The sequence below is a fragment of the Brienomyrus brachyistius genome, chromosome 10 (genome assembly GCF_023856365.1).
Source record: "Brienomyrus brachyistius isolate T26 chromosome 10, BBRACH_0.4, whole genome shotgun sequence".
NCBI classification, from domain to species: Eukaryota; Metazoa; Chordata; class Actinopteri; order Osteoglossiformes; family Mormyridae; genus Brienomyrus; species Brienomyrus brachyistius.
The window spans coordinates 28,204,539-28,224,065 of record NC_064542.1 but is presented as its reverse complement, the minus strand read 5'-3'; the positions used below and the strand labels follow the sequence as shown (position 1 = coordinate 28,224,065).

Sequence of the window (19,527 nt, the reverse complement as noted above, 5' to 3'; positions counted from 1 at the left end):
TTTCCCCATTTCATTATCGATGTTTATTTTAGCGGCACTATTCAATTTTTACAAATTTTCCTGTCATCCCCTATTGCTGCTCTCGATAGATTCAACATGCGACTATAACAGCTGGAAGATGGATGGAATACATAATAATTGTATGGATCTTATCCCCCCTCCAGCAGCTGGCCTAAAAGCCAAAAAATCTGACATGGAAATTTCAAAGCTTTCCATGGTCCATGGTGTAAGGATATCTCACGTGTATATTTAATTTCGAATTTTAAGTCGTTAAAGTTCAGTTTTTACATCACATTGGGCCTATACATATTTAACAGATACTTTTGTCCAAAGCAACATACAAGTGAGGCAAATAGGACATTACAAACATAAATGCCGTAAATTAATAAACTAGGCTTACGTGCAGCTAGGCTGAGCTTCCAGCAAATGCCAAGTACAAATATAAGCAGAGCAGAAATGCAACATAGGATCATTTAGGGACCATAAAGACGCATCAGACTAGTAGAGAAATTAAGAAAATTAAGACATTTAAGACATTAAGACAATTAAGACATAAGCATTTTCTTAAGAGATTTGTTGACTGGAGAATACATGAAAATATGATTTTTATTTCTTCTCATCGAAAATGCAGCTACCATTGCTTCTAAAACGAAGATACGCTTAACTCAGTTTGACTTTCAATCGTCGCTATTTTTGTACAGTCAGAAATAAGTACAGAAAAGTACAAGTGTTATAAACCACATATTAACATGTAACAATACAAAATAACTTCCGTGCTGCGTCAAACCAATGAATCGGAAAGAATGAACTACGAATCCCGCAGAGTTTTCGATAATTCCTTCACAAAAATGTTACGGTTAATCACCTTGAAATTACGTGCGATCACCGAAGGTATTCAGGAAATATCTACAAGACTATAGCATGAGATTATGACTCGTGGGCACATATATATGCATTCGAATAACCGTTTAAGATATTAATTACGTTAGGTTTGAACTCCCTAAAATTGCCACTACATATTTAATCTTCCTTTTAGATTTCCAGGAATAACAGAACACAGCGTCCCTTAACGTCATGACATCTCTTCAGATAACGCTAATTTCATAGCCTATTTGGAAGGAATGTATGAGTCTATAAACAGGCAACAGCCAAATCATAAGAAACGCCGATTTCTTTGAAGGTGTGTCGCCTTACAAAACACATCAGCAACATCCATCCATCCATCCATCATCCATCCATCCATTCAGTCGTAGGTATTTAATAATTACATTATCTTGATTTCATACATTTAGTTCATGTATTTCATTCACTTAGTTAATGTTGTCAAACTGCTACCTTTCTGATTCGTTTCGTCTAGGCCTATGTTAATTCTTAAAAATTCAATCAGTAAAAATAATCTCTTCACCAATTTCTGGCTCCTTAAGTAGCTGAACAGTAACTGTGTTATTTATTAGAAGCCTGACTGCAAGCAACACAGGCACATCGCCATATACTGTTACTATAATATAGCCCAACCTAGACCACGTCCCGCCTACCCCAGGTGGACCATGTGGCCGGAGCTGTAAAGCGTTTTAATACTGTCCCCGTGTGGGCAGGCGACATAACTACAGCAAGCGAACACAGTATGCATAGAGCTGGAGGTAGGTGAAAATGTAACGCGTGCCAGAGATAAAAAAGGGACTATACTTATATATTAAATATATATATATATTTCCCAGATTTCAGTGATTAGCACTGTTGTCTGACACCTCTGGGAGCAGGGTTCGAGTCTCTGCCAGGGTTCCATGAGGGTGGAGTTTGCATGTACTCCCTCTGTCATTGTGGGGTTTCCTCTGGGTTCTCTGGCTCCCCCCCCCCCACACAGTCCAAAAACATGTTGAAGTTAATTGGAGTTACTAAATCACCCAGAGATGTGAGCGTTTGGTGTGTGAGTGACTGGTGTGTGAGTGGATGGTGTGGGTGTGTGCCCTGCGATGGGTTGGCGCCCCCTCCTGAGTTGTTCCCTGCCTTGCGCCTATAGGCTCCGGTCCCTAAATAGGACAAGCAGTTACAGAAAATGGATGGACTTTACTGAGCTGTTCCTGTGCTAAATGCAATTGATCAAATTTGATATTTGCTGTAAAGAACTTGTAAAAGATCTGATTCTTCTTTACCTGAGTATCTCAGTTTCGCATATATTCTGCATACCGCCAAGGTGGCAGATTATGACGTGACAGATTATTTCTGATTGTATGTCGTCCTCACAGTGTAAAATACTTCTTGTACAATCAGCATGCAGAATGGGAATCTGGCGGCTTCCGAATCAGCCAATAGGAGGGGACCTTTCGGGCTGGGAAGCTGACATTCATGCTGACGTTTCTTGACAGCCGGAGGAGTCTCTGACTGAAGTTCCAGTTTGTTCAGCCCTCCAAGGTCAGGGATGTTCTTGCACAGTCCTTACACACAAGAAGGCTTGAGCAGTTAATCACACAGCGCTGCCAGAAAGGACACAGGGTCAAATTCTGCACAAAATACTGCTCGTTCGCTGCCTCGGCAGCCAGAAATGACAGGAGACATTTTTGGGTTGTCAGCAAATGTCTGCTGCCACTGGATGTCTTACGTCTGTCCTAAATGTTTTAAATTGTCATTTAGGCCCTACAGCCAGCACTGCCTCTGCTTCAGTCCCATATTTTGCCCGCTGAGGTTCCACTCAGCTGCCTTCTGGATTGAGAATGACCTGCTGGATTAAGGGAGACATTCCCAGTTTGGGGTTTGCTCACGAACACGTTCAGTGCTGCCTTAGAAAGTCACAGCTATCTGTGGAGCAGAACTTCTCAGTTCTTCGTGACCTGGTCTCACAGATGAATTTCTGTAAACTCAGTTAGTGTGCATGCTCACACAGGGGGAAAATTCTCCAGCAATGTTAGTCAAATGTGGCAAACCTACTCTACTGTGAAGGCAGCTGGATGGTAGCTAGTTTCACAATTTTTACGATGGGTCCCAGAGATCATAATTTTGTCAGATCATCAACATTGTAGCTGATCAGCTTGACCTAGATGATCTGCCTTTTCCTCTTTCAGTTCTCGAAGTCATCGGCCACAGATTACCCCAAAGTAAAAACTCTATTCGCCTTGTCTTGAGCACTAGAGGGCGCTACTGTTCCTCACCAGAAGCCTAGACGTTGGCTCAGGGACCGTCCAGTATTTTTTATAATCTTCCTTCAAACAGCGCCTGCCCCTTTCATGTCTTTGAAATCACCATTACCTTTTACTTCAGGAAGCCCAGCTCTAGAAATCCATGCTGATCTAATATGAATCTGCTTAGAATCCCACCCAGAATCTCTCCTGTCTCGTTCCCTCTGCTGCCTGGGATAGACCCCAGTGCCCCATCACCCTCACCAGGATATGCAGTTAGAAGATGGGTGATATCAACCTTTTTTTTTTAATTTTTGTTGACTCATGGAAAAATATCCACATCACATTATGCAAAGTGCACGTTGAAATAAAGAGGAAATGAATCTTGTATATACAGACGCTCCTCTAATTACGAATAAGGTACGTTCCGAACGGCTGTTAGCAACTTGAAATGTTCGTAAGTCGTTATGAAGTACAAAGAACTAGGGGGTTGGGAGTTTGCACGCTACACTGCTGCGTGACGGGAGTAGCAGCCAGAAGTCGTACTGGGCGGAATTGGTGCGCAGGAAAAAAAAATTATGTTGCGGACAGGAAACGGGAGCCCAAGGAACACAGTTTGGACTTACAGTCCTCTTCATTCGTATGTCTGAAAGTTCGTAAATTGAAAGTTCGTAAGTAGTGCAGCATCTGTACTATAATTAGAGGAAACATATGATTGACTATATGGAGTTTGGTGCAGCATAGCAAGGCAGGAGTTTTTCCAAGTCCTTAGCCAATAACACCTCATATCCTCATGCAGATAATAAAGGACTTTCATGCATTTTAGGTTCATCCACATCACTTTTGCCATCAACTGGAACAACCTGTCTTCAGAAGAGCCGTGCTGGAAGTTTAGTTTTCCTGGGTGTCATACTTGCGATGTCTCCAATGAGTGATTGATCGTTTGAAGTCATTAGCGTTTGTGCACAATGGCGATGCTTCTGTCTTCAATGGATACAGAGTTTCATTTATTCCACTTAGCAAATGCTTTGATCCAAAGCAAGATACCTTTGCTTTGCGAAAGCAGGGTCAGATGGTCCTCTGAGCAGTCGGAGGTTAAGGGCTCTGCTCAGTGTCCAGCGGAGAAATCACCCGGCCAACCCTGGGATTCCACCTTCTGATCAGAGGCACAGAGTCCCAACCTGCTGAGCCGCACACCATCCAACATCACACCCCGCAGGACAAACCCTAACCGTACCATGACCCCACTAAACATCATTTAGTATAATCATTGTGAAATTGCTAGGAGTTGAGCAACGCAATGACGGGCAGTGCCTGCTTTGGACAAACAGACTCTGAACGTCAGTAACTTCTGACTCTCACTGGCCCAATGAGAGGCAGACAATTCAGATCATACTTGTTGCCGAGAGCCTTTTTTCCCTCACACAACCACCAAGTCACCAAGAGCCGATAAATAAGGAGGATGGGAAGATGCAGCCCCCCACCCCCACCCTGAGGGTATGATGAAGCAGACCCTCCCGATGGGGCCCCAGACGACCTGAGCAGACAGTAATTATCCTCGAAAGGGCAGAAGGGTGATCGCCCCAACATGCATGTGCAAGCAAACCATTTTATCCACAGCCCACTTCAGTCTGAAACCATGTTTATGGGAAAGACAAGACAATGAATCACAGTTAGAGTTAGTCTATAAATATATAAATTTTTATTCAATAATAATAATGTTTCCATTACTTTGGTTAATAATGTGTGAAATACAAAACTAAACTACATATGAAAGACAATAATATCAGGGCTCATAATTCTCCATACTAGGCTTCCAGTCCATATTGAAACAAAAAAACACTTTCGCTGCTCAGATAATAGCTTTACGGTTGCTTGTATTTTTACTGGCTCGTTATAGCAGTGGACACCTCGTTTTGTGCTGGTCACTGGGCACATCTGTCAAAGTACTCATGATAGGCGGTTCGGATGCCGCACACCTGGCATGGATCAGCTCAGGCTACAGGCCGATGGGTGCCAGGCCAGGGAGGGGTGCTGTGACTGGACTGAGGAGCAGAGCTGAGGTGAAGCATGGTAGGTCTGGCTGCTATTACTCATCACCTTGGCCGGGTAAAAGTCCCTCCATCACACAGCAGCCGCTGGCCTGGATGTGGCCGCACTTTACAGAGGTGTCTTACAGCAGCCAGCTTGAGGTCAGTTATCCACACAACTGCTCTGCAGATTCCAGTGATTCAGACATTAGGAACACAACAAAACCTCTGTAGAAACATAAACACGATTTTTGGTTTCAACATGCCACTGCGTAGAGTAGAGAGCAGCAAAAACACATTAAAAAATAGACTGGACTGTCAGACAGTTTTACGATGAAGACCTAACAGCTATGACGTTTATTGCTCATTTTCTCAAATGAGTATTAGCATATATTCTTGGCGACTGAGAGTTTAACTGTTGCAATTTCTCAGAAAAGTGAATAAGTAAGGCAACGGCATGTGAAGATTTAAAGAGACAGCACAGAGGAAGTGACCTCAGAGAGGAGGCAGAGGGACCCCAGCGTTAAGCACAGGGACGAGGGTCCACTTAGAAAGCACGTCCATGCACAGACACTACAGAAGGTTTCAGCGTCCAGACGGGACATCTGCAGTCTGGGCTGATTCTGCTCAAATGCCCCTTATTAAAAAAACACAGGGATGTCAGCGGTTTCCAATGCTGACTAATTTCTAGCTACTACAACCTGCAGCAGTAGGCAGTGCAGCTTCCAGGCTCTGACTGCTGTCCTGTGCATGTGGGTCTTGCATGTTCTCCCCGGGTTCCTGCGCGTTTCCCCCAGGGTACTCAGGATTACATATACTGTATGTACACTTACATTATCACACCAAAGAACACATATTAACCACAGAGTTGAGAACCTTAGGTCTGCTTTTGTAAATATCGCTCAGAATGCCCAGGCTCAGAAGCAGCCTGCATCTTGACATAACCTGTGGGACTGATGCTAATTCTGTCAGCCCACATAAATCTCTCCCATCAGGACACCATCTGTTACCATGGAAGCGTAACTCACTCTCCCTGTAGCTACAGGCACCGTCACAGTGTCTGTGTGCCTGATTCCTGATGTCTTCCCCGGGACCCTAACGCCCCAGAACTCAGACTAATTAATCTGTTGCCACTCAAAGAACTATGATACATGAAGAGGAGGAAGCCCAGCAAAGTCCACTCCGGCTTAATAAAGTGACGACTCTCTTATACCCTTAAATCGCCCATCGCCTGCGAACAGCCAGCGGCTCAGGCTGCTGTTTGCGCGTGACGGCAAAAGTCGGCTCCCTGATTCCACTACTTCTGCACTGTAACTCTGCTGTCTGCTTCTACAGGAACTTCCCCAAAGAGCAGTAAGCTCATTCTGAACACATTCCATCTTGTACTGATCCTTCACCTCTGGACTGGCTGGCCAGCATTTCTTCACCCAACCAAGCCACATTTTTCCAAATATTCTGTCCTGATTCATAAGATGTTGGTTACATACTGCAGTGTTGCTGTATTAATGTACTGCATAACGGTGCTTCTCTTTCATTAGCTGCAAGGTTGTAGCCTTAGCTATTGGCCTGTTGCTGTATTGCTACATTGCTTTGTATCAGCAGCACATTACCACACACACACACACACACACACACACACACACACACACACACACACAATATAATGAGTATAGTGTTGAGCAGGAAAGGTTATTCTGTTGTTGCCTCCAAGACAGTATGTTGGATTCCTCAAGGTGGGTGTAGTTATACTGGGGGAGCAGAGTAGCGGACCACGTCATCGTAATCAGGGGGTGGACTGTGGCACTCCAGGGCGAGTTCCAGGCTGGCATCGTCCGGGCTGAGGACCAGAGGAGGTACGGGCTGCTGGGTTCGTTCTCTCTGCCCCTCATGTAGGATGGATTCCCGGCTCCAGCTCGCTGCCTTAAACCTGTAGAAAAGCCGCAGTGTGAAGGGCAGGGCTGGGAGAGACAGGGGGGATCAGGGTGGCTGAGGTGGAGGGTGTGTAAGGTCACTGAGGTCCTCCAGGGTCCCAGCACGTACCTCAACTCAGGGGAGGGGAGGGGGGGCTGACTCATCACCTCACATCAGCACATAACTCCCCCGGACTTCGGTAACTTGTAATACGTTCCTGGCGCTAGATTTACATCATTCCTTCATTCTTTCATTTCCTTATACGGAGATGCTGTTTTTGATCTTGAGAAGCAGCACTCAGAGAAAAGCTGCCAGACTCGCATGGGTGTGTGAACCTGGAGAGGCAGGATCCGAGCCGTGGAACCGCAGCCGCCGCACTGCAGGTGCTGTGTTCAGAGAAACGCAGCCCGCATGCGCCAGTTCGGTTCCTACTCCTGATCCAGCATGTCTTGTTCTAGTTCACTGTTATCCAGTCACACTTTCTTCCCACTTTTGCTGTCTGTCCTTGTGTTCTCTTTGGGAACTAAGCCCCACGCCCCTTTCCCAACTATCCATAATGTTTCTCTCCTTGGTCTGCTTGGAGCGAGACCGGCAGTCTGCTCAGGTTTATGGGAATCTCCTGGGGCAGTGACGGTTGTCTAGTGATTGTGAGGAATGTGAATATTCACCAGTGGGCAAACGATCACATCTGCATTCTGGACTGTGGGAGAGTGTTTGGGGAAGAGAGCCCACCGATGCCTGACTGTCCGAGACGAGTCTGACATCAGATTAAAAACACTTACCCCAGGGCTGTGATGCTTGTCGGTCGGCCGAGAACGGATCTGGCCCAGCCTGGCCGGAGCATCGCGGTGTCCTCAGGTGACAGGATCACCCCACTGCCTGACTGGCTTCCCTGGGGAGTGCAGAAGAACAAGGGCGTCAAACATGACATTATTTTGTCTCCAGTTGATGACGTCACCGATGCCTGACCGGCCATTTTGATTTCTCCACTGCACAAAGCAGTCCTCTTCTGCAGCATGACTGTGGGAAATGAAACAGCGTGGTACCAGGCCGCGAGGTAGTGCAGTCATCGAAGAACGGCTTGTGACGAAACACTTGCAAGACCCCATACCGTCAATACCATCAATTAAAACTTTGCCAACAGCGTGTAAGATAATGTGAGTAATGTGTGTGTGTGTGTGTGTGTGTGTGTGTGTGTGTGTGGTGGGCCAGGATCCCTTCACCTCCTGATTCTGGTCCAGCTTCTCCTCCATGGTCACCTGATAGATGCTCCTCACACTGCTAGGGATGACGTCCTCATTCCTGAAGGAGTATATCCATGGCTTCAGTGTGCGACACTCAGAAAAACGATCCAAACAGCGGACAAGCTTTATGTGCCATTTGCACAAGCACATCGCGGTGCGTCTCTTTGCTGACCCCATCTTGTTCTCCATAACTTGGGGGTCACAGCACAGGGTCAGCTAACGTGTGGCGCCCCTTGAGCTGAGGGTTAAGGGCCCACGGACACACACACAAACACACACACACAGACACAGACACAGATACATGCACACAAACAATGATACACACACACACACACATAGACACTTGCACACAGACACAGATACACGCACACAAACAATGATACACACACACACACACACACACACACACACACACACACACACACACACACACACACACACACACACACACACACACACACACACACACACACACGCACATGTAGGGTATACCTATGTTTATTGGGCCCGCTCATTCAGTTCTATGGGAAAAATGCTAACGGTAACTATGACAACCTAAACCCCTACCCAGCTCTAATCATAATCATAAGTAACCAAGCAAGTTTTTGCATTTTTAACTTTTTCATAGCAGTCAGCGATTTTTTATAAAATATAGTTTATATATATTTATCACGTTATGGGGACATTGTGTCCCCATAAGGATAGGTATACCCGCTCACACACACACGCACGCACGCACACACACACACACACACACACACACACACACACACACACACACACACACACACACACACACACACACACACACACACACACACACGCACGCACGCAGACACATACACACACACACACACACACATACACACAGAGTTTGATAAACTGGCATCTCCAACTCTACTGAAAACAGTATCACACATTTGTTTTACTTCATCATGTGCCAAGTGACTGGAAAGTATGCCAGGCCTTACCAGGTACCCCCGGAATCCCCCTGCACCGGGGCGTTGCAGGGCTCTGTCCCTCTGCTCAGCAGGCTTGTGTTCATGGGGATATAGTGCTTACCCTCCTGTAGATGACAGAAAAGGGAGTGTTAGAGTCTCTCCATGTATCACAGCACCCCCTATCTGCTTGGAGGTTACTCTGCCATTTATGCAGGTAGGTTGCTTTGGTAGCTGTTTGTGCTTCTGGTTGAAATGATCATCCGCTCAGTCCTTGCTCTCTGGTTGTCCTGGCACTAATCTCTCATGAATGACTCGCTTCTCTGAAGCCTGACAGTACGCTTTGACACAGACATTGAGCAAAAAGGCTCCTCTCACCAGCTTGTGGTGTGGAAGTCAGGAGGGATTGGATGCACTCAATGCTACGCAGTGCAAAGGGGCCAAACCACAGAGCAGCAAGAACATTCAGGGCAGCTGAAGCTAATGACCATGGACACATAACCTGACACACGCTTCCTAAGACTGCTCACAACAGCATCCATATGCAAAACTACAATCTGAGCGAATGGCCCAAAATACTCACAGAATTTTTCCAGGATATAAGTCTTTGGTTACAAGGCATAGTCAATAACAGCTACAGAAGTCCTGCATCTGGACGGGGTTTATGTTAGGAGATGCCTTCAGCTCACAATGCGGGTGGTTCCTAGTGGCCTGGGCAGCCCAGCCCTCTTGTGGGGAGGCATTAGATCTTATGATTGCTCTGCATGGTGGTATAAAGCCCCGGAAAGGCGATTTTACAGGAGCAGGGGCAGCCTGACACTGGTCCCTTATGGGAGGGAAACAGCCACATGCACAGGAGTGAACAAAGTCACGAGGGTTCATGAGCACTAAGGTGAGGTCAGATGCCTGCCATGGCCTCACCAATCAAAGGCCAATCATCTAGAAGTCCCTCAGCTTTTATGGGAAATTACGGGACTCAAAGCATGAAGTAGATTTCCATCCATTAACCCTTGTATTGTTGTTGTTGTTAATTTTTGTTGTTGACATTTCTCTATTGTCGCATGTGCGTTTGCCTGGGTCTTGTTTGTATCCGGTCTGATCCTCGTGTGTATTTAGCATGTGTAAATGTTCATACTGACATACTGGGACATGCTGGGGCATGCTGAGACATACTGGGACATGCTGGGACATACTAGGGCATGCTGGGGCATACTGGGGCATGCTGGGACATACTAGGGCATGCTGGGGCATACTGGGGCATGCTGGGACATACAGGGACATTCAGGGACATGCTGGGACATACTGGGGCATGCTGGGACATTCAGGGCATACTGGGACATGCTGGGACATTCAGGGACATACTGGGACATACTGGTGCTACACTTGTATAAAAAAAGGAATCTGGTCGAAGGAATCTGTTCGTCAACCAAACTCTGTATGCGAACCAATGCATGTTTTTTCACTAAATCTTTGGCTGTGAACCAAATTCTTCATAAGCCACAGTGTTCGTGAACCGCAGGCATCACTGTGTCAGGGTGGCCTTACCTTCTGCACGTTATCTTGAAGCAGGTCCCCTAGCCGTTCCACCAGCTGTGTGAAGGTGGGCCTTTGCCCAGGTTCGCTGTGCCAACAGTCCAGCATGGTCTGGTATCTGTGGGACAGACAGGATCCTTACAGAGGTGGAACCTCATAAACAAACACAGAGGTGGTGACACTTTACTCGATGGGGCACAAACACTTAGTAATGACTCAGTTACTGAAGTACAAATCATAAACACTCATAAACAAACATGAGCAAATATTGTCGTTACTTGAGATAAAAGATGTCACGATTCATTAATGATGAACAAACGTGAGATCAGTATTTCACTTGTGTTTTTCATTACTAGTTACATCAGTAATTCCTTCAGTAGTACACAAAGGTTTACATAATTAACAAATATAGCAACAAATATAGTAACTGCTTGAAATAAAACATGTCGCGATTCATTAATAATGAATTAGCATGAGATCAGTAGAGATGGGGGGGAAAAACATTATTCAGTTATCTAAGACTTAGTTTGTGGTTTATTAATACAGAAATAATAGTATAAGACTGTATAATTTGTGCCCCGTCAAGTAAATTATTACTCACAGGGTAACTTAGATCAAGTCAAAGAAGCTTAAAGGGAAATTGCTCTCTAGCTCAGGTCTAAGACGTGATGGTACCAGACTGTGATGTAGATCAGCCGGTGCTCTTGTACCCCAGCTGCTCTTAGTATAAATCTCCACCCTGCTTACATGATCAGAGGGCCGGCTGAAGGAGGGTTAGACGAGCCATCAGCTGCTCATATGGGTTTTCATGGGCACAGCATGAAGAGCATAAACAGGGCTGGTTTTTAAAAGAAACGCAGGCACATGCTGAGCCAACCGAATTCATGAGTGATCTGTTTGCTCGGCCTACAGTGCTGGGGAATCGTCGCGTAAAAACCACAGATGTTCTGCCACAATCCCAGATTTATGCAATTATAAGGGAATGACGGTGGAATGAGATCCTCTGCTCCTTGCTGTACCATCCTCCCTTTGTACCCTTTGTCCTTCCTACCTATTTATATTCAATATTATTGTAATATACTGATGAAACCTTGAACCTTTAATCTATGCTACCCTAATGGTTACCCACAGTGCAAACTAAATATTTTCTTAACAGCAATAGTGGTCTTTTGGGTGGCTAATCAGCAAATCTCCTTTCATCTCATGTGTGCTAGTCAGGTCAGAGGTCATGGGTGAAAGGTCAGAGTTATATGTTAAGGCCTTACTCATCTAAACGTTTTCACATGTTCACATACTTATTGCCACCCCTTGAAACAAGCCTATCAGCACGGCCATCAGGCTGACTGGGCCTCCTGCTGAATGAAGTGGAATGCCATCTTTATTATTTGAATGCCAATGTCTGGGTTGCATTTAGAACATCATCTGCATGAGGTTTTAGCTCCAAATAAAATGCTTTCCAGGAAAATGAGAAGCTGACGCTTTTCCACAATAAGAAGGAAGCATGGAGCACGAACGGAGAGGCCTGTGAACAGCTTGTTGGTGAGGGACATGGCCGCTGTGCTATGGGGGTCAAAGGTCACTGCTGCCTCCTCATGTGCCCACGCTGGTGCATCTGTTCTGTTAAAGTGAGCTTCTTTTCCCAAGCCATCAGGTTGCTAAGCAACCGGTGACCTGCATCTGTCCTCCCATTGCACTGTATTGCACATTGCTAATATTCCACTTCAGCCTCTCATCCATCCAATCCAAACCGCTTATCCAACTGGGTCGCGGCGGGTCCGGAGCCTATCCCGGAAGCAATGGGCACATGGCAGGGAACAACCCAGGATGGGGGGCCAGCCCATCGCAGGGCACACTCACACACCATTCACTCACACATGCACTCCTATGGGCAATTTAGCAAGTCCAATTAGCCTCAGCATGTTTTTGGACTGTGGGGGGAAACCGGAGTACCCGGAGGAAACCCCACGACGACATGGGGAGAACATGCAAACTCCACACACATGTGACCCAGGCAGAGACTCGAACCCGGGTCACAGAGGTGTGAGGCAACAGTGCTAACCACTGCACCACCATGCCGCCCCTCAGCCCTTCTAGTGGTCAGACACAGTCCTTACAGATGCCTCCTGCCAGTTGAGAGTTTCCTCTGGAATAGCCTCCCACCCCCCCCCCCCCCGTCTGAAAGGGCTGTCAGACCAAAGGTGATCTGAGCCGTTGGACGGGCTCGGCTTACATTTGTGGAGAGGCGTGATCCGGCGCACGCATCCGTGCCCCCTCCTTCAGCGTGCAACAGAACTCCTCATCGATGTGCAGGCCGGGGTAGGGGGATGCTCCTGAGCCACGGGATGGACATGACGGGGGGGGGGGGGGGGGGGGGCAAACAGGGGGGAGACATCCTCATGCTTCAATGGTGGCCAACAAATGACTAAATAGCAACTAGGAAAATCATAGCCCACGATGATTCCCTTCATACATTGGCATTGTGGTGCAGGGTGCCTTAGCTGCTCCCTGGATTATATCAACCACCCAGCCTGACCTTGCCAGGATGGGCATTTGGGCATGTGCCCAGGGGCTCCACATCCATGGGGGGGTGCACTAAGCAGGGCAACCGCCCAAGAACCCCCCCCCACCACCACCATCCCATTCACGAATGTTTTTTGAGAAGCAGTTCAATACATAATATATTTAATACTATTTAATATGACTGTATATTGTTTTTTGTGACATGGCACGCACTCAGTAGCCTATGTAATGTTTTCCCTGACTTAGCTGCATTTCTGAATTTCATGAGCCACCAATCAGCCGTGTTCCTGTCTGACATGATGTCATACGTGCTCTTGCCCAGGGGTACTTAATACTCCTAATCGGGCCCAGATCCTGACTGATTTACAGTGATGACAGACACTGAGAAGAAAAAAAAAAAAATCACTGGATATTTTTTTCCAAGAAGCAGAAGTGTCAGCTGTAACAATGAGGATGGAGGGTCGGATACACACCTAGAGAGAAGATCTCCCACATGAGCACGCCGAAGGACCAGACGTCACTCTGCACCGTGTACATCTTGTCGAAGATCGCCTCCGGTGCCATCCACTTCAGGGGCAGCCTGGCCTGAGCGGCGGAGGGACATCGACTTCAATCACCGGGACCCTCCCCAGCGGCGGCTTTGTTGTGTCTAGGGCCCCTTTCAGAAAGTCATTTTGGAGCCCGCCACCTCCCACCTCCCTCAGATGTTTCGAAAAGTAAATAAATAACTAGTCAGCAGAGTCAGAAGATGATGGCTAGCTAGATGGGTCGCAGCACATGTTGCTGCATCTGCTAAATACGGAATACATTCATCGACTATTTAGTGCAGTCACTGCACCTGCCAGGCCACATCACTGCGCTACGGCTGGCCAGAATGATGAGGGTGTCCAGTTTTTCCTTTTGAGCTCAAAGCACACAGCGTGTGTCAGGTGGTGGCACTTTGCAAAGTCCACCTTCAAATGACCAAATCATGATTTAAGAGCCAAGCAAGGAAACTGCTCCTTTATCATCATCACCACCACCACCATCATCATCATCATCACCACCACTATCATCATCACTGAGCACTGCTCTGCTGCCTTCCTCAGCTGGGTTCAGTTTGCTGTGCGTGTGCTTTGCAGGGGTGGCTTAGCAGATGGTAAGCAAACCGTCAGTCATGTTGAGCGGCTGAGAAAGATCACATGACCCCCCCAGAAACCCCCCGACCCCCCGCAGCGGGCGGTGCACGGTAAGGCAGCATTCCAAAGATGTTAACAGCATGCTCTGTACCATCCATCACCCCGCGCCAAGACGGGTACACTCACATCGCCCTTGCGCACGTAGTCCGGGTCTTTGTAGACGTCCCGTGCGAGTCCAAAGTCGCATATTTTCACAACGTTGTTCTCCGACAGCAGGACATTCCTGGCAGCCAGATCTCTGTGGATACACTAAAAGCGAGAAAAGGGTCAAACACCACAGAATCTGACCAGGAGGCCGCACTGGGCTCCATGTCCTTCCACGATGAGGGCATGACCAATAGCAAATCTGTACATGTCTCACGAGCATTTAATGCTGTGCAGTGTGTGTGGGAAGGTATACAAATGTTAGTGAGATAACTCCGATGCACTGTCTACACCAAGGGGATGGTGGATTCAGGAATACATTGCTACAGGCCATTAGAAGATGTGAACATTAAAGGTGCCTTGGAATGAAAATCTGACTTTTCCTCGGCATAGTTGAAAAAGGAGAGTTCGGTTCATGGAAACGACACACCATGAATCTCAAATACTGCTGTTCCCTCTTACAAATTTAATTCCTGAATATGTAAAATTAGGAAGTGAAATGGGCTGTTTTCAGATTCTTAGACTGCTACGTAACAATCTTAACTATGCCCTCTAACGTAACGTATGCCAGACGACAGCGAAAATGGCAGGCTGTACGTGCAAGTGTGCCGTCTGAGGCTGGGGATGTCGACACTTCCCAAGAAGCTGAACTGTCAGCAGGTCAGGTTGATGTTCATCTTTAACAGGTAAGTCAGGGGTATGTTTCCCAAAAGCTCCTGTTAGTAACTTACAAGTTGCTAATTACGTTGCTAGCGGCTGTGCTTTTGGAAAAACATTCCCTCGTCTGTGATACTGAAAAGGCTTCTGTACTTTCCGTAGCCTACTTTTAGTTGGCTAAACAAATTCACTATATTGCCAAAAGGATTGGGTTACCCCTCCAGATCATTGAATTCACGTGTTCCAATCACTTCCATAGCCATGGCTGTTTAAAATCAAGCACCTAGGCATGCAGGCTGCTTCTACAAACATTTTGCGAAAGAATGGGTCAATCTCAGGAGCTCAAGCATGGTACCGAGATAGGATGCAGCCTGTGCAATAAGTCCATTCGTAAGATTTCCTCGCTACTACATATTCCACAGTCAACTGTTAGTGTATTATAACATAGTGGAAGCAATGGGGAACAACAGCAAATAAGTCACAAAGTGGCAGGTCACGTAAAAATCACAGAGTGGAGACAATGCATGCTGAGGCGCACAGTGTGCAGAAGTCGCCAACTGTCTGTAGAGTCAATAGCTACAGACCTCCAAACTTCGTGTGGCCTTCAGATTAGCTCAAGAACAGTGTGTAGAGAACTTCATGGAATGGGTGAGCAGCTGCATCCAAGCCTTATATCACCAAATACAATGCAAAGTGTCGGATGCAGTGATGTAAAGAACGCTGCCACTGGACTCTAGAGCAGTGGAGACGTGTTCTCTGGAGTGACAAACCACGCTTCTCTGTCCGGCAATCCGATGGACTGCCGATGGCAGTTTTCAGCAGAATGGTACCTGCCTGACTGCACTGTGCCAAGTGTAAAGTTTGGTGGGGGGGAATTATGGTGTGGGGTTGTTTTTTAGGGGTTGGGCTTCGCCCCTTGGATCCAGTGAAATAAACTTTGAAGCCATTTTGAAGTTTTCATGCTTCCAACTTTGTGGGAACAGTCTGAGGATGGCCCCTTCCTGTTCCAACATGACTGTGCACCAGTGCACAAAGCAAGGTCCATAAGGACATGGATGAGTGAGTCTGGTGTGGATGAACTTGACTGGCCTGCACTGAGCCCTGACCTCAACCCGACAGAACACCTTTGGGATGAATTAGAGCGGAGAATGTGAGCCAGGTCTTCTTGTCCAACATCAGTGCATGACCTCACAAAGATTCTCCTGGAAGAATGGTCAAAAATTCCCATAAACACACTCCTAAACCTTGTGGACAGCCTTCCCAGAAGAGCTGAAACTGTAATAGCTGCAAAGGGTGGGCCAACTCCATATTAAAGCCTATGTATTAAGAATGGGATGTCAGTAAAGTTCATCTGTGTGTAAAGGCAGGTGTCCCAATACTTTTGGCAATATAGTGTATCTAACTGATACTGCAGTAAAAACCAAAAACCTCCAAATTTGTTACAAACACATTTACAAGCTGCTCAGCTTGCTGTTTGGATTCTTGATAAAACGTGCATGACAAAGATGGCATCATAAAATCATCTGTTGGGTGAGATGAAAAATAATTTCAATGTTCTTGTTACAATCCAGAAAACCAAGTCTATGCTAACATTGTGCCAAGACTGAAGTGGGACTATTACAGTTACATGTGGCAAATTGGTTCAGTGTGAGCCACTGCAGTGCCTCGTCATGAGCCAGCCAATCAGAGCAGAGCTAATAAACATATTAATGAGCCCCCCCCCCCAAATAAGGGAAAACAGCCGTTTCATTCTAGGGCCAAAATCATAGGGTTGTAAATGGGCCTGTAAAACCACTGCTGGACATTTTTCGACCAAACCAAGTTCACATACCTTCCATGTAGACACCAGAGAACAATTTTGAAAAACAGAAAAAGCATTCTACAGCACTTTCAGCAGGGTCGCGTTCTGTAGGCGATAACACCGCTATCATGTCCATGGGCAGTTTCTCAATTTCCACCAAAAACAAGATGAGGGGGGAGTTCAAATCTGTGCAGACATCCGGCTCACGAACAAGCCGCCTTCCTTTCAGCCTGTGAGGCGGCTTTTGAAGACAGTCAGAAGTCACTCGGAGGTCGATAGTCCAGGTCCATAAAGTAAAAACCTAAACCAGGATTTTGTTTCAACCGACCAGTTGAGCATAAAGAGTCACATTAACATACGTCTCAACTGGTTGGTTGAAACAAAATCTTGGCCTGGATTTTTTCTTTCTGGACCTGGACTATCCACCTCTGCCTTCAGTGTCACCTAACCAGCCCCGGAGATTCGTACCTTTCGGGATGCCAGGAACTCCATGCCTTTGGCCACTTGAAAGCTGTAGGAAATGAGGTCCTCCATTGTCAGTGGCCTTCTGCTCACGTCCTCTGACTCTGTGGACACAGCAGGGATGTTGTGGGGAAGTATATGCATCACATCAGATTTTGATCTCTCGCTACAGCCAATCAGAACAGCAGGAACCCTGTGGAATAACAGGGTAGACCCAAGCCACAAGTCCTTTATTTCGGGCAAATGGATGTCAGTGTTGGGGCTTCCGGTGACTCAAGGGTGCCCGAGTGAGCGGCTCATCAAACAAAACCTCACACACCTAATGGGACCACTGCTGCGTACAGGTCGGTCACAAAACAGACTGATGGCAATTCCGGAGGATGCTGGGAGTAGAACATAGGTCAGCTAAGCCTGGGGGTGGGGGGCACTGCAGGAAGGAGGATGCAGGGAGACAGAGGCTAGAAGGAAGGTTCCGGAAGGAAGGTGCTGACAGGTTGTAAGTGGTGCAGGTGGCGCCATTAACCTTCTTCCTCTTCCTCTGAGTCACAGCTCTTGTCCTCCACGAAGCCGGAGCTGACGGAGCTCCCTGTGCTTGCCACGCTCTCCAGCCGGCGCTTGGGGGGCTCGCTGAGGTCGGCCCCTGGGCGCGGGGATGCCGTCTTGCCATCTCGGCTCTGAGCGAGACACAGACGCGACAGGAAGTGTTCGGGCTGAAGCGGCACGAACGGAGCGACGCCAACCGCTCCCACCCCGGCCAGGAGGTTTACCTTATAAATCACGAAGTCTCCCCTCTTGCTCCTTAAGTGGTTGGACAGATTCCCATATTTACAATATTCCACTATTACCATTAAGGGCCCTACAGGGGCACAGAACACATGTTCAGTCAAACAACACCTGTATTTTAAGAGAATTTTAGCAGTTATTTTTCAATTTAAATATTTTTCCCACGTTTTTCATATAAAAATAAAAACCATTGTATGCAACAGCAAATACAATGCCCCCCTTCCTGTCACTTACTGACTCAAACCGTATCATTGGCTGAAGACAAAGGTTGCCCCCTCCGTATGAATTTTGGCCCCTATTATTCCCCCTACCTTAAAAATAACCCTGACTTACCTCCAGGCTTGGTGCATGCCCCAAGTAGGTTGACCACATTCAAGTGATGTCCAATATGGATCAGTATCTTCAGTTCAGACATCAGGGCCCGGCTCTCATTGGCTGAGGCCCCCCCTGTCCAACACACAGAGTGGAGTCACACGATTGGCTAGGAAGGACTTCTGGGTTGAGATTCTATGGGCATATAAGGGAAGATCTCTCAATGTATTTTTTATAAACCCCACTGTTTGTCATTTGAAAGCGGCAATGGTAGAATGAATGGTGTGTGAGTGTGACTGTCCTTTGGCCTCACACGCTTTCACAGAATTATATAAAGACCTGCTCAGATCTCCCGTCGAACTGTATTAAAAAGTCTTCAGACTAAAGAAGACAAGCACTGTTTTAATACAATGTGCATGTGGAGTCAATGTATAATTTAAACCGCAAACTTTTTTTTCAGATATGTGACGAATGAAGTGCTTTGGTTTATAGAAGCTTATTCATGGAATGCAAAGAGAGCAGCCCTGAGATCTAATGATAGCATACAGACTCTGGGACAGCTGCAATGTGTCATGACACAAATGCGAACCATAATGACAGGGACTGGACTCATTCATGGTCTCTATGAAGAGGAATATGCATTTTCTTTTAAAACCTTGTAGGGAATCTGGATGCCCAGATCTGGTGGCATGTCAGCAGGTGCTAAACCATCCAGAGTAAAAACACTGCTTATCAGTGATCACTGATCTGCCTGATGACCTCTGGCTCGATTGCTCATGGCTGGTATCTGTGTAGCCAGTGTTCATTCTGGCAGCTTGCGAAGTCAGTTTAGCAGCAGGGAATCAGTCCTTTGTCCTTTGTCCTTTGAAAGGCTTGATTTAAAGGTTGAAACGGCAACACC

At 46.8% G+C, this 19,527-nt stretch overlaps 1 protein-coding gene across 2 annotated transcripts in view; it reads right to left on the bottom strand.

Annotated features, from left to right (window-relative positions):
* Nucleotides 1–4,808: 4,808 nt before the first annotated feature.
* Nucleotides 4,809–19,527, bottom strand: part of kdrl (kinase insert domain receptor like) — a 37,873-nt gene continuing 23,154 nt past the window's right edge. The window contains exons 19-30 of one of the 2 annotated variants that reach the window (XM_049027893.1): nt 18,648–18,761; nt 18,299–18,387; nt 18,055–18,205; nt 17,538–17,635; nt 14,594–14,716; nt 13,763–13,874; nt 13,000–13,099; nt 10,782–10,887; nt 9,270–9,364; nt 8,278–8,356; nt 7,837–7,946; nt 4,809–7,070 (exon numbers count right to left, since the gene is read on the bottom strand). In XM_049027893.1, coding sequence (XP_048883850.1) covers nt 6,887–7,070; nt 7,837–7,946; nt 8,278–8,356; nt 9,270–9,364; nt 10,782–10,887; nt 13,000–13,099; nt 13,763–13,874; nt 14,594–14,716; nt 17,538–17,635; nt 18,055–18,205; nt 18,299–18,387; nt 18,648–18,761 — 1,361 coding nt within the window. In that variant the 3' untranslated portion in view covers nt 4,809–6,886. Of the gene's footprint in view, nt 7,071–7,836; nt 7,947–8,277; nt 8,357–9,269; nt 9,365–10,781; nt 10,888–12,999; nt 13,100–13,141; nt 13,671–13,762; nt 13,875–14,593; nt 14,717–17,537; nt 17,636–18,054; nt 18,206–18,298; nt 18,388–18,647; nt 18,762–19,527 lie in introns of those variants that run through there. The other variant, XM_049027894.1, reaches the window with a different exon arrangement.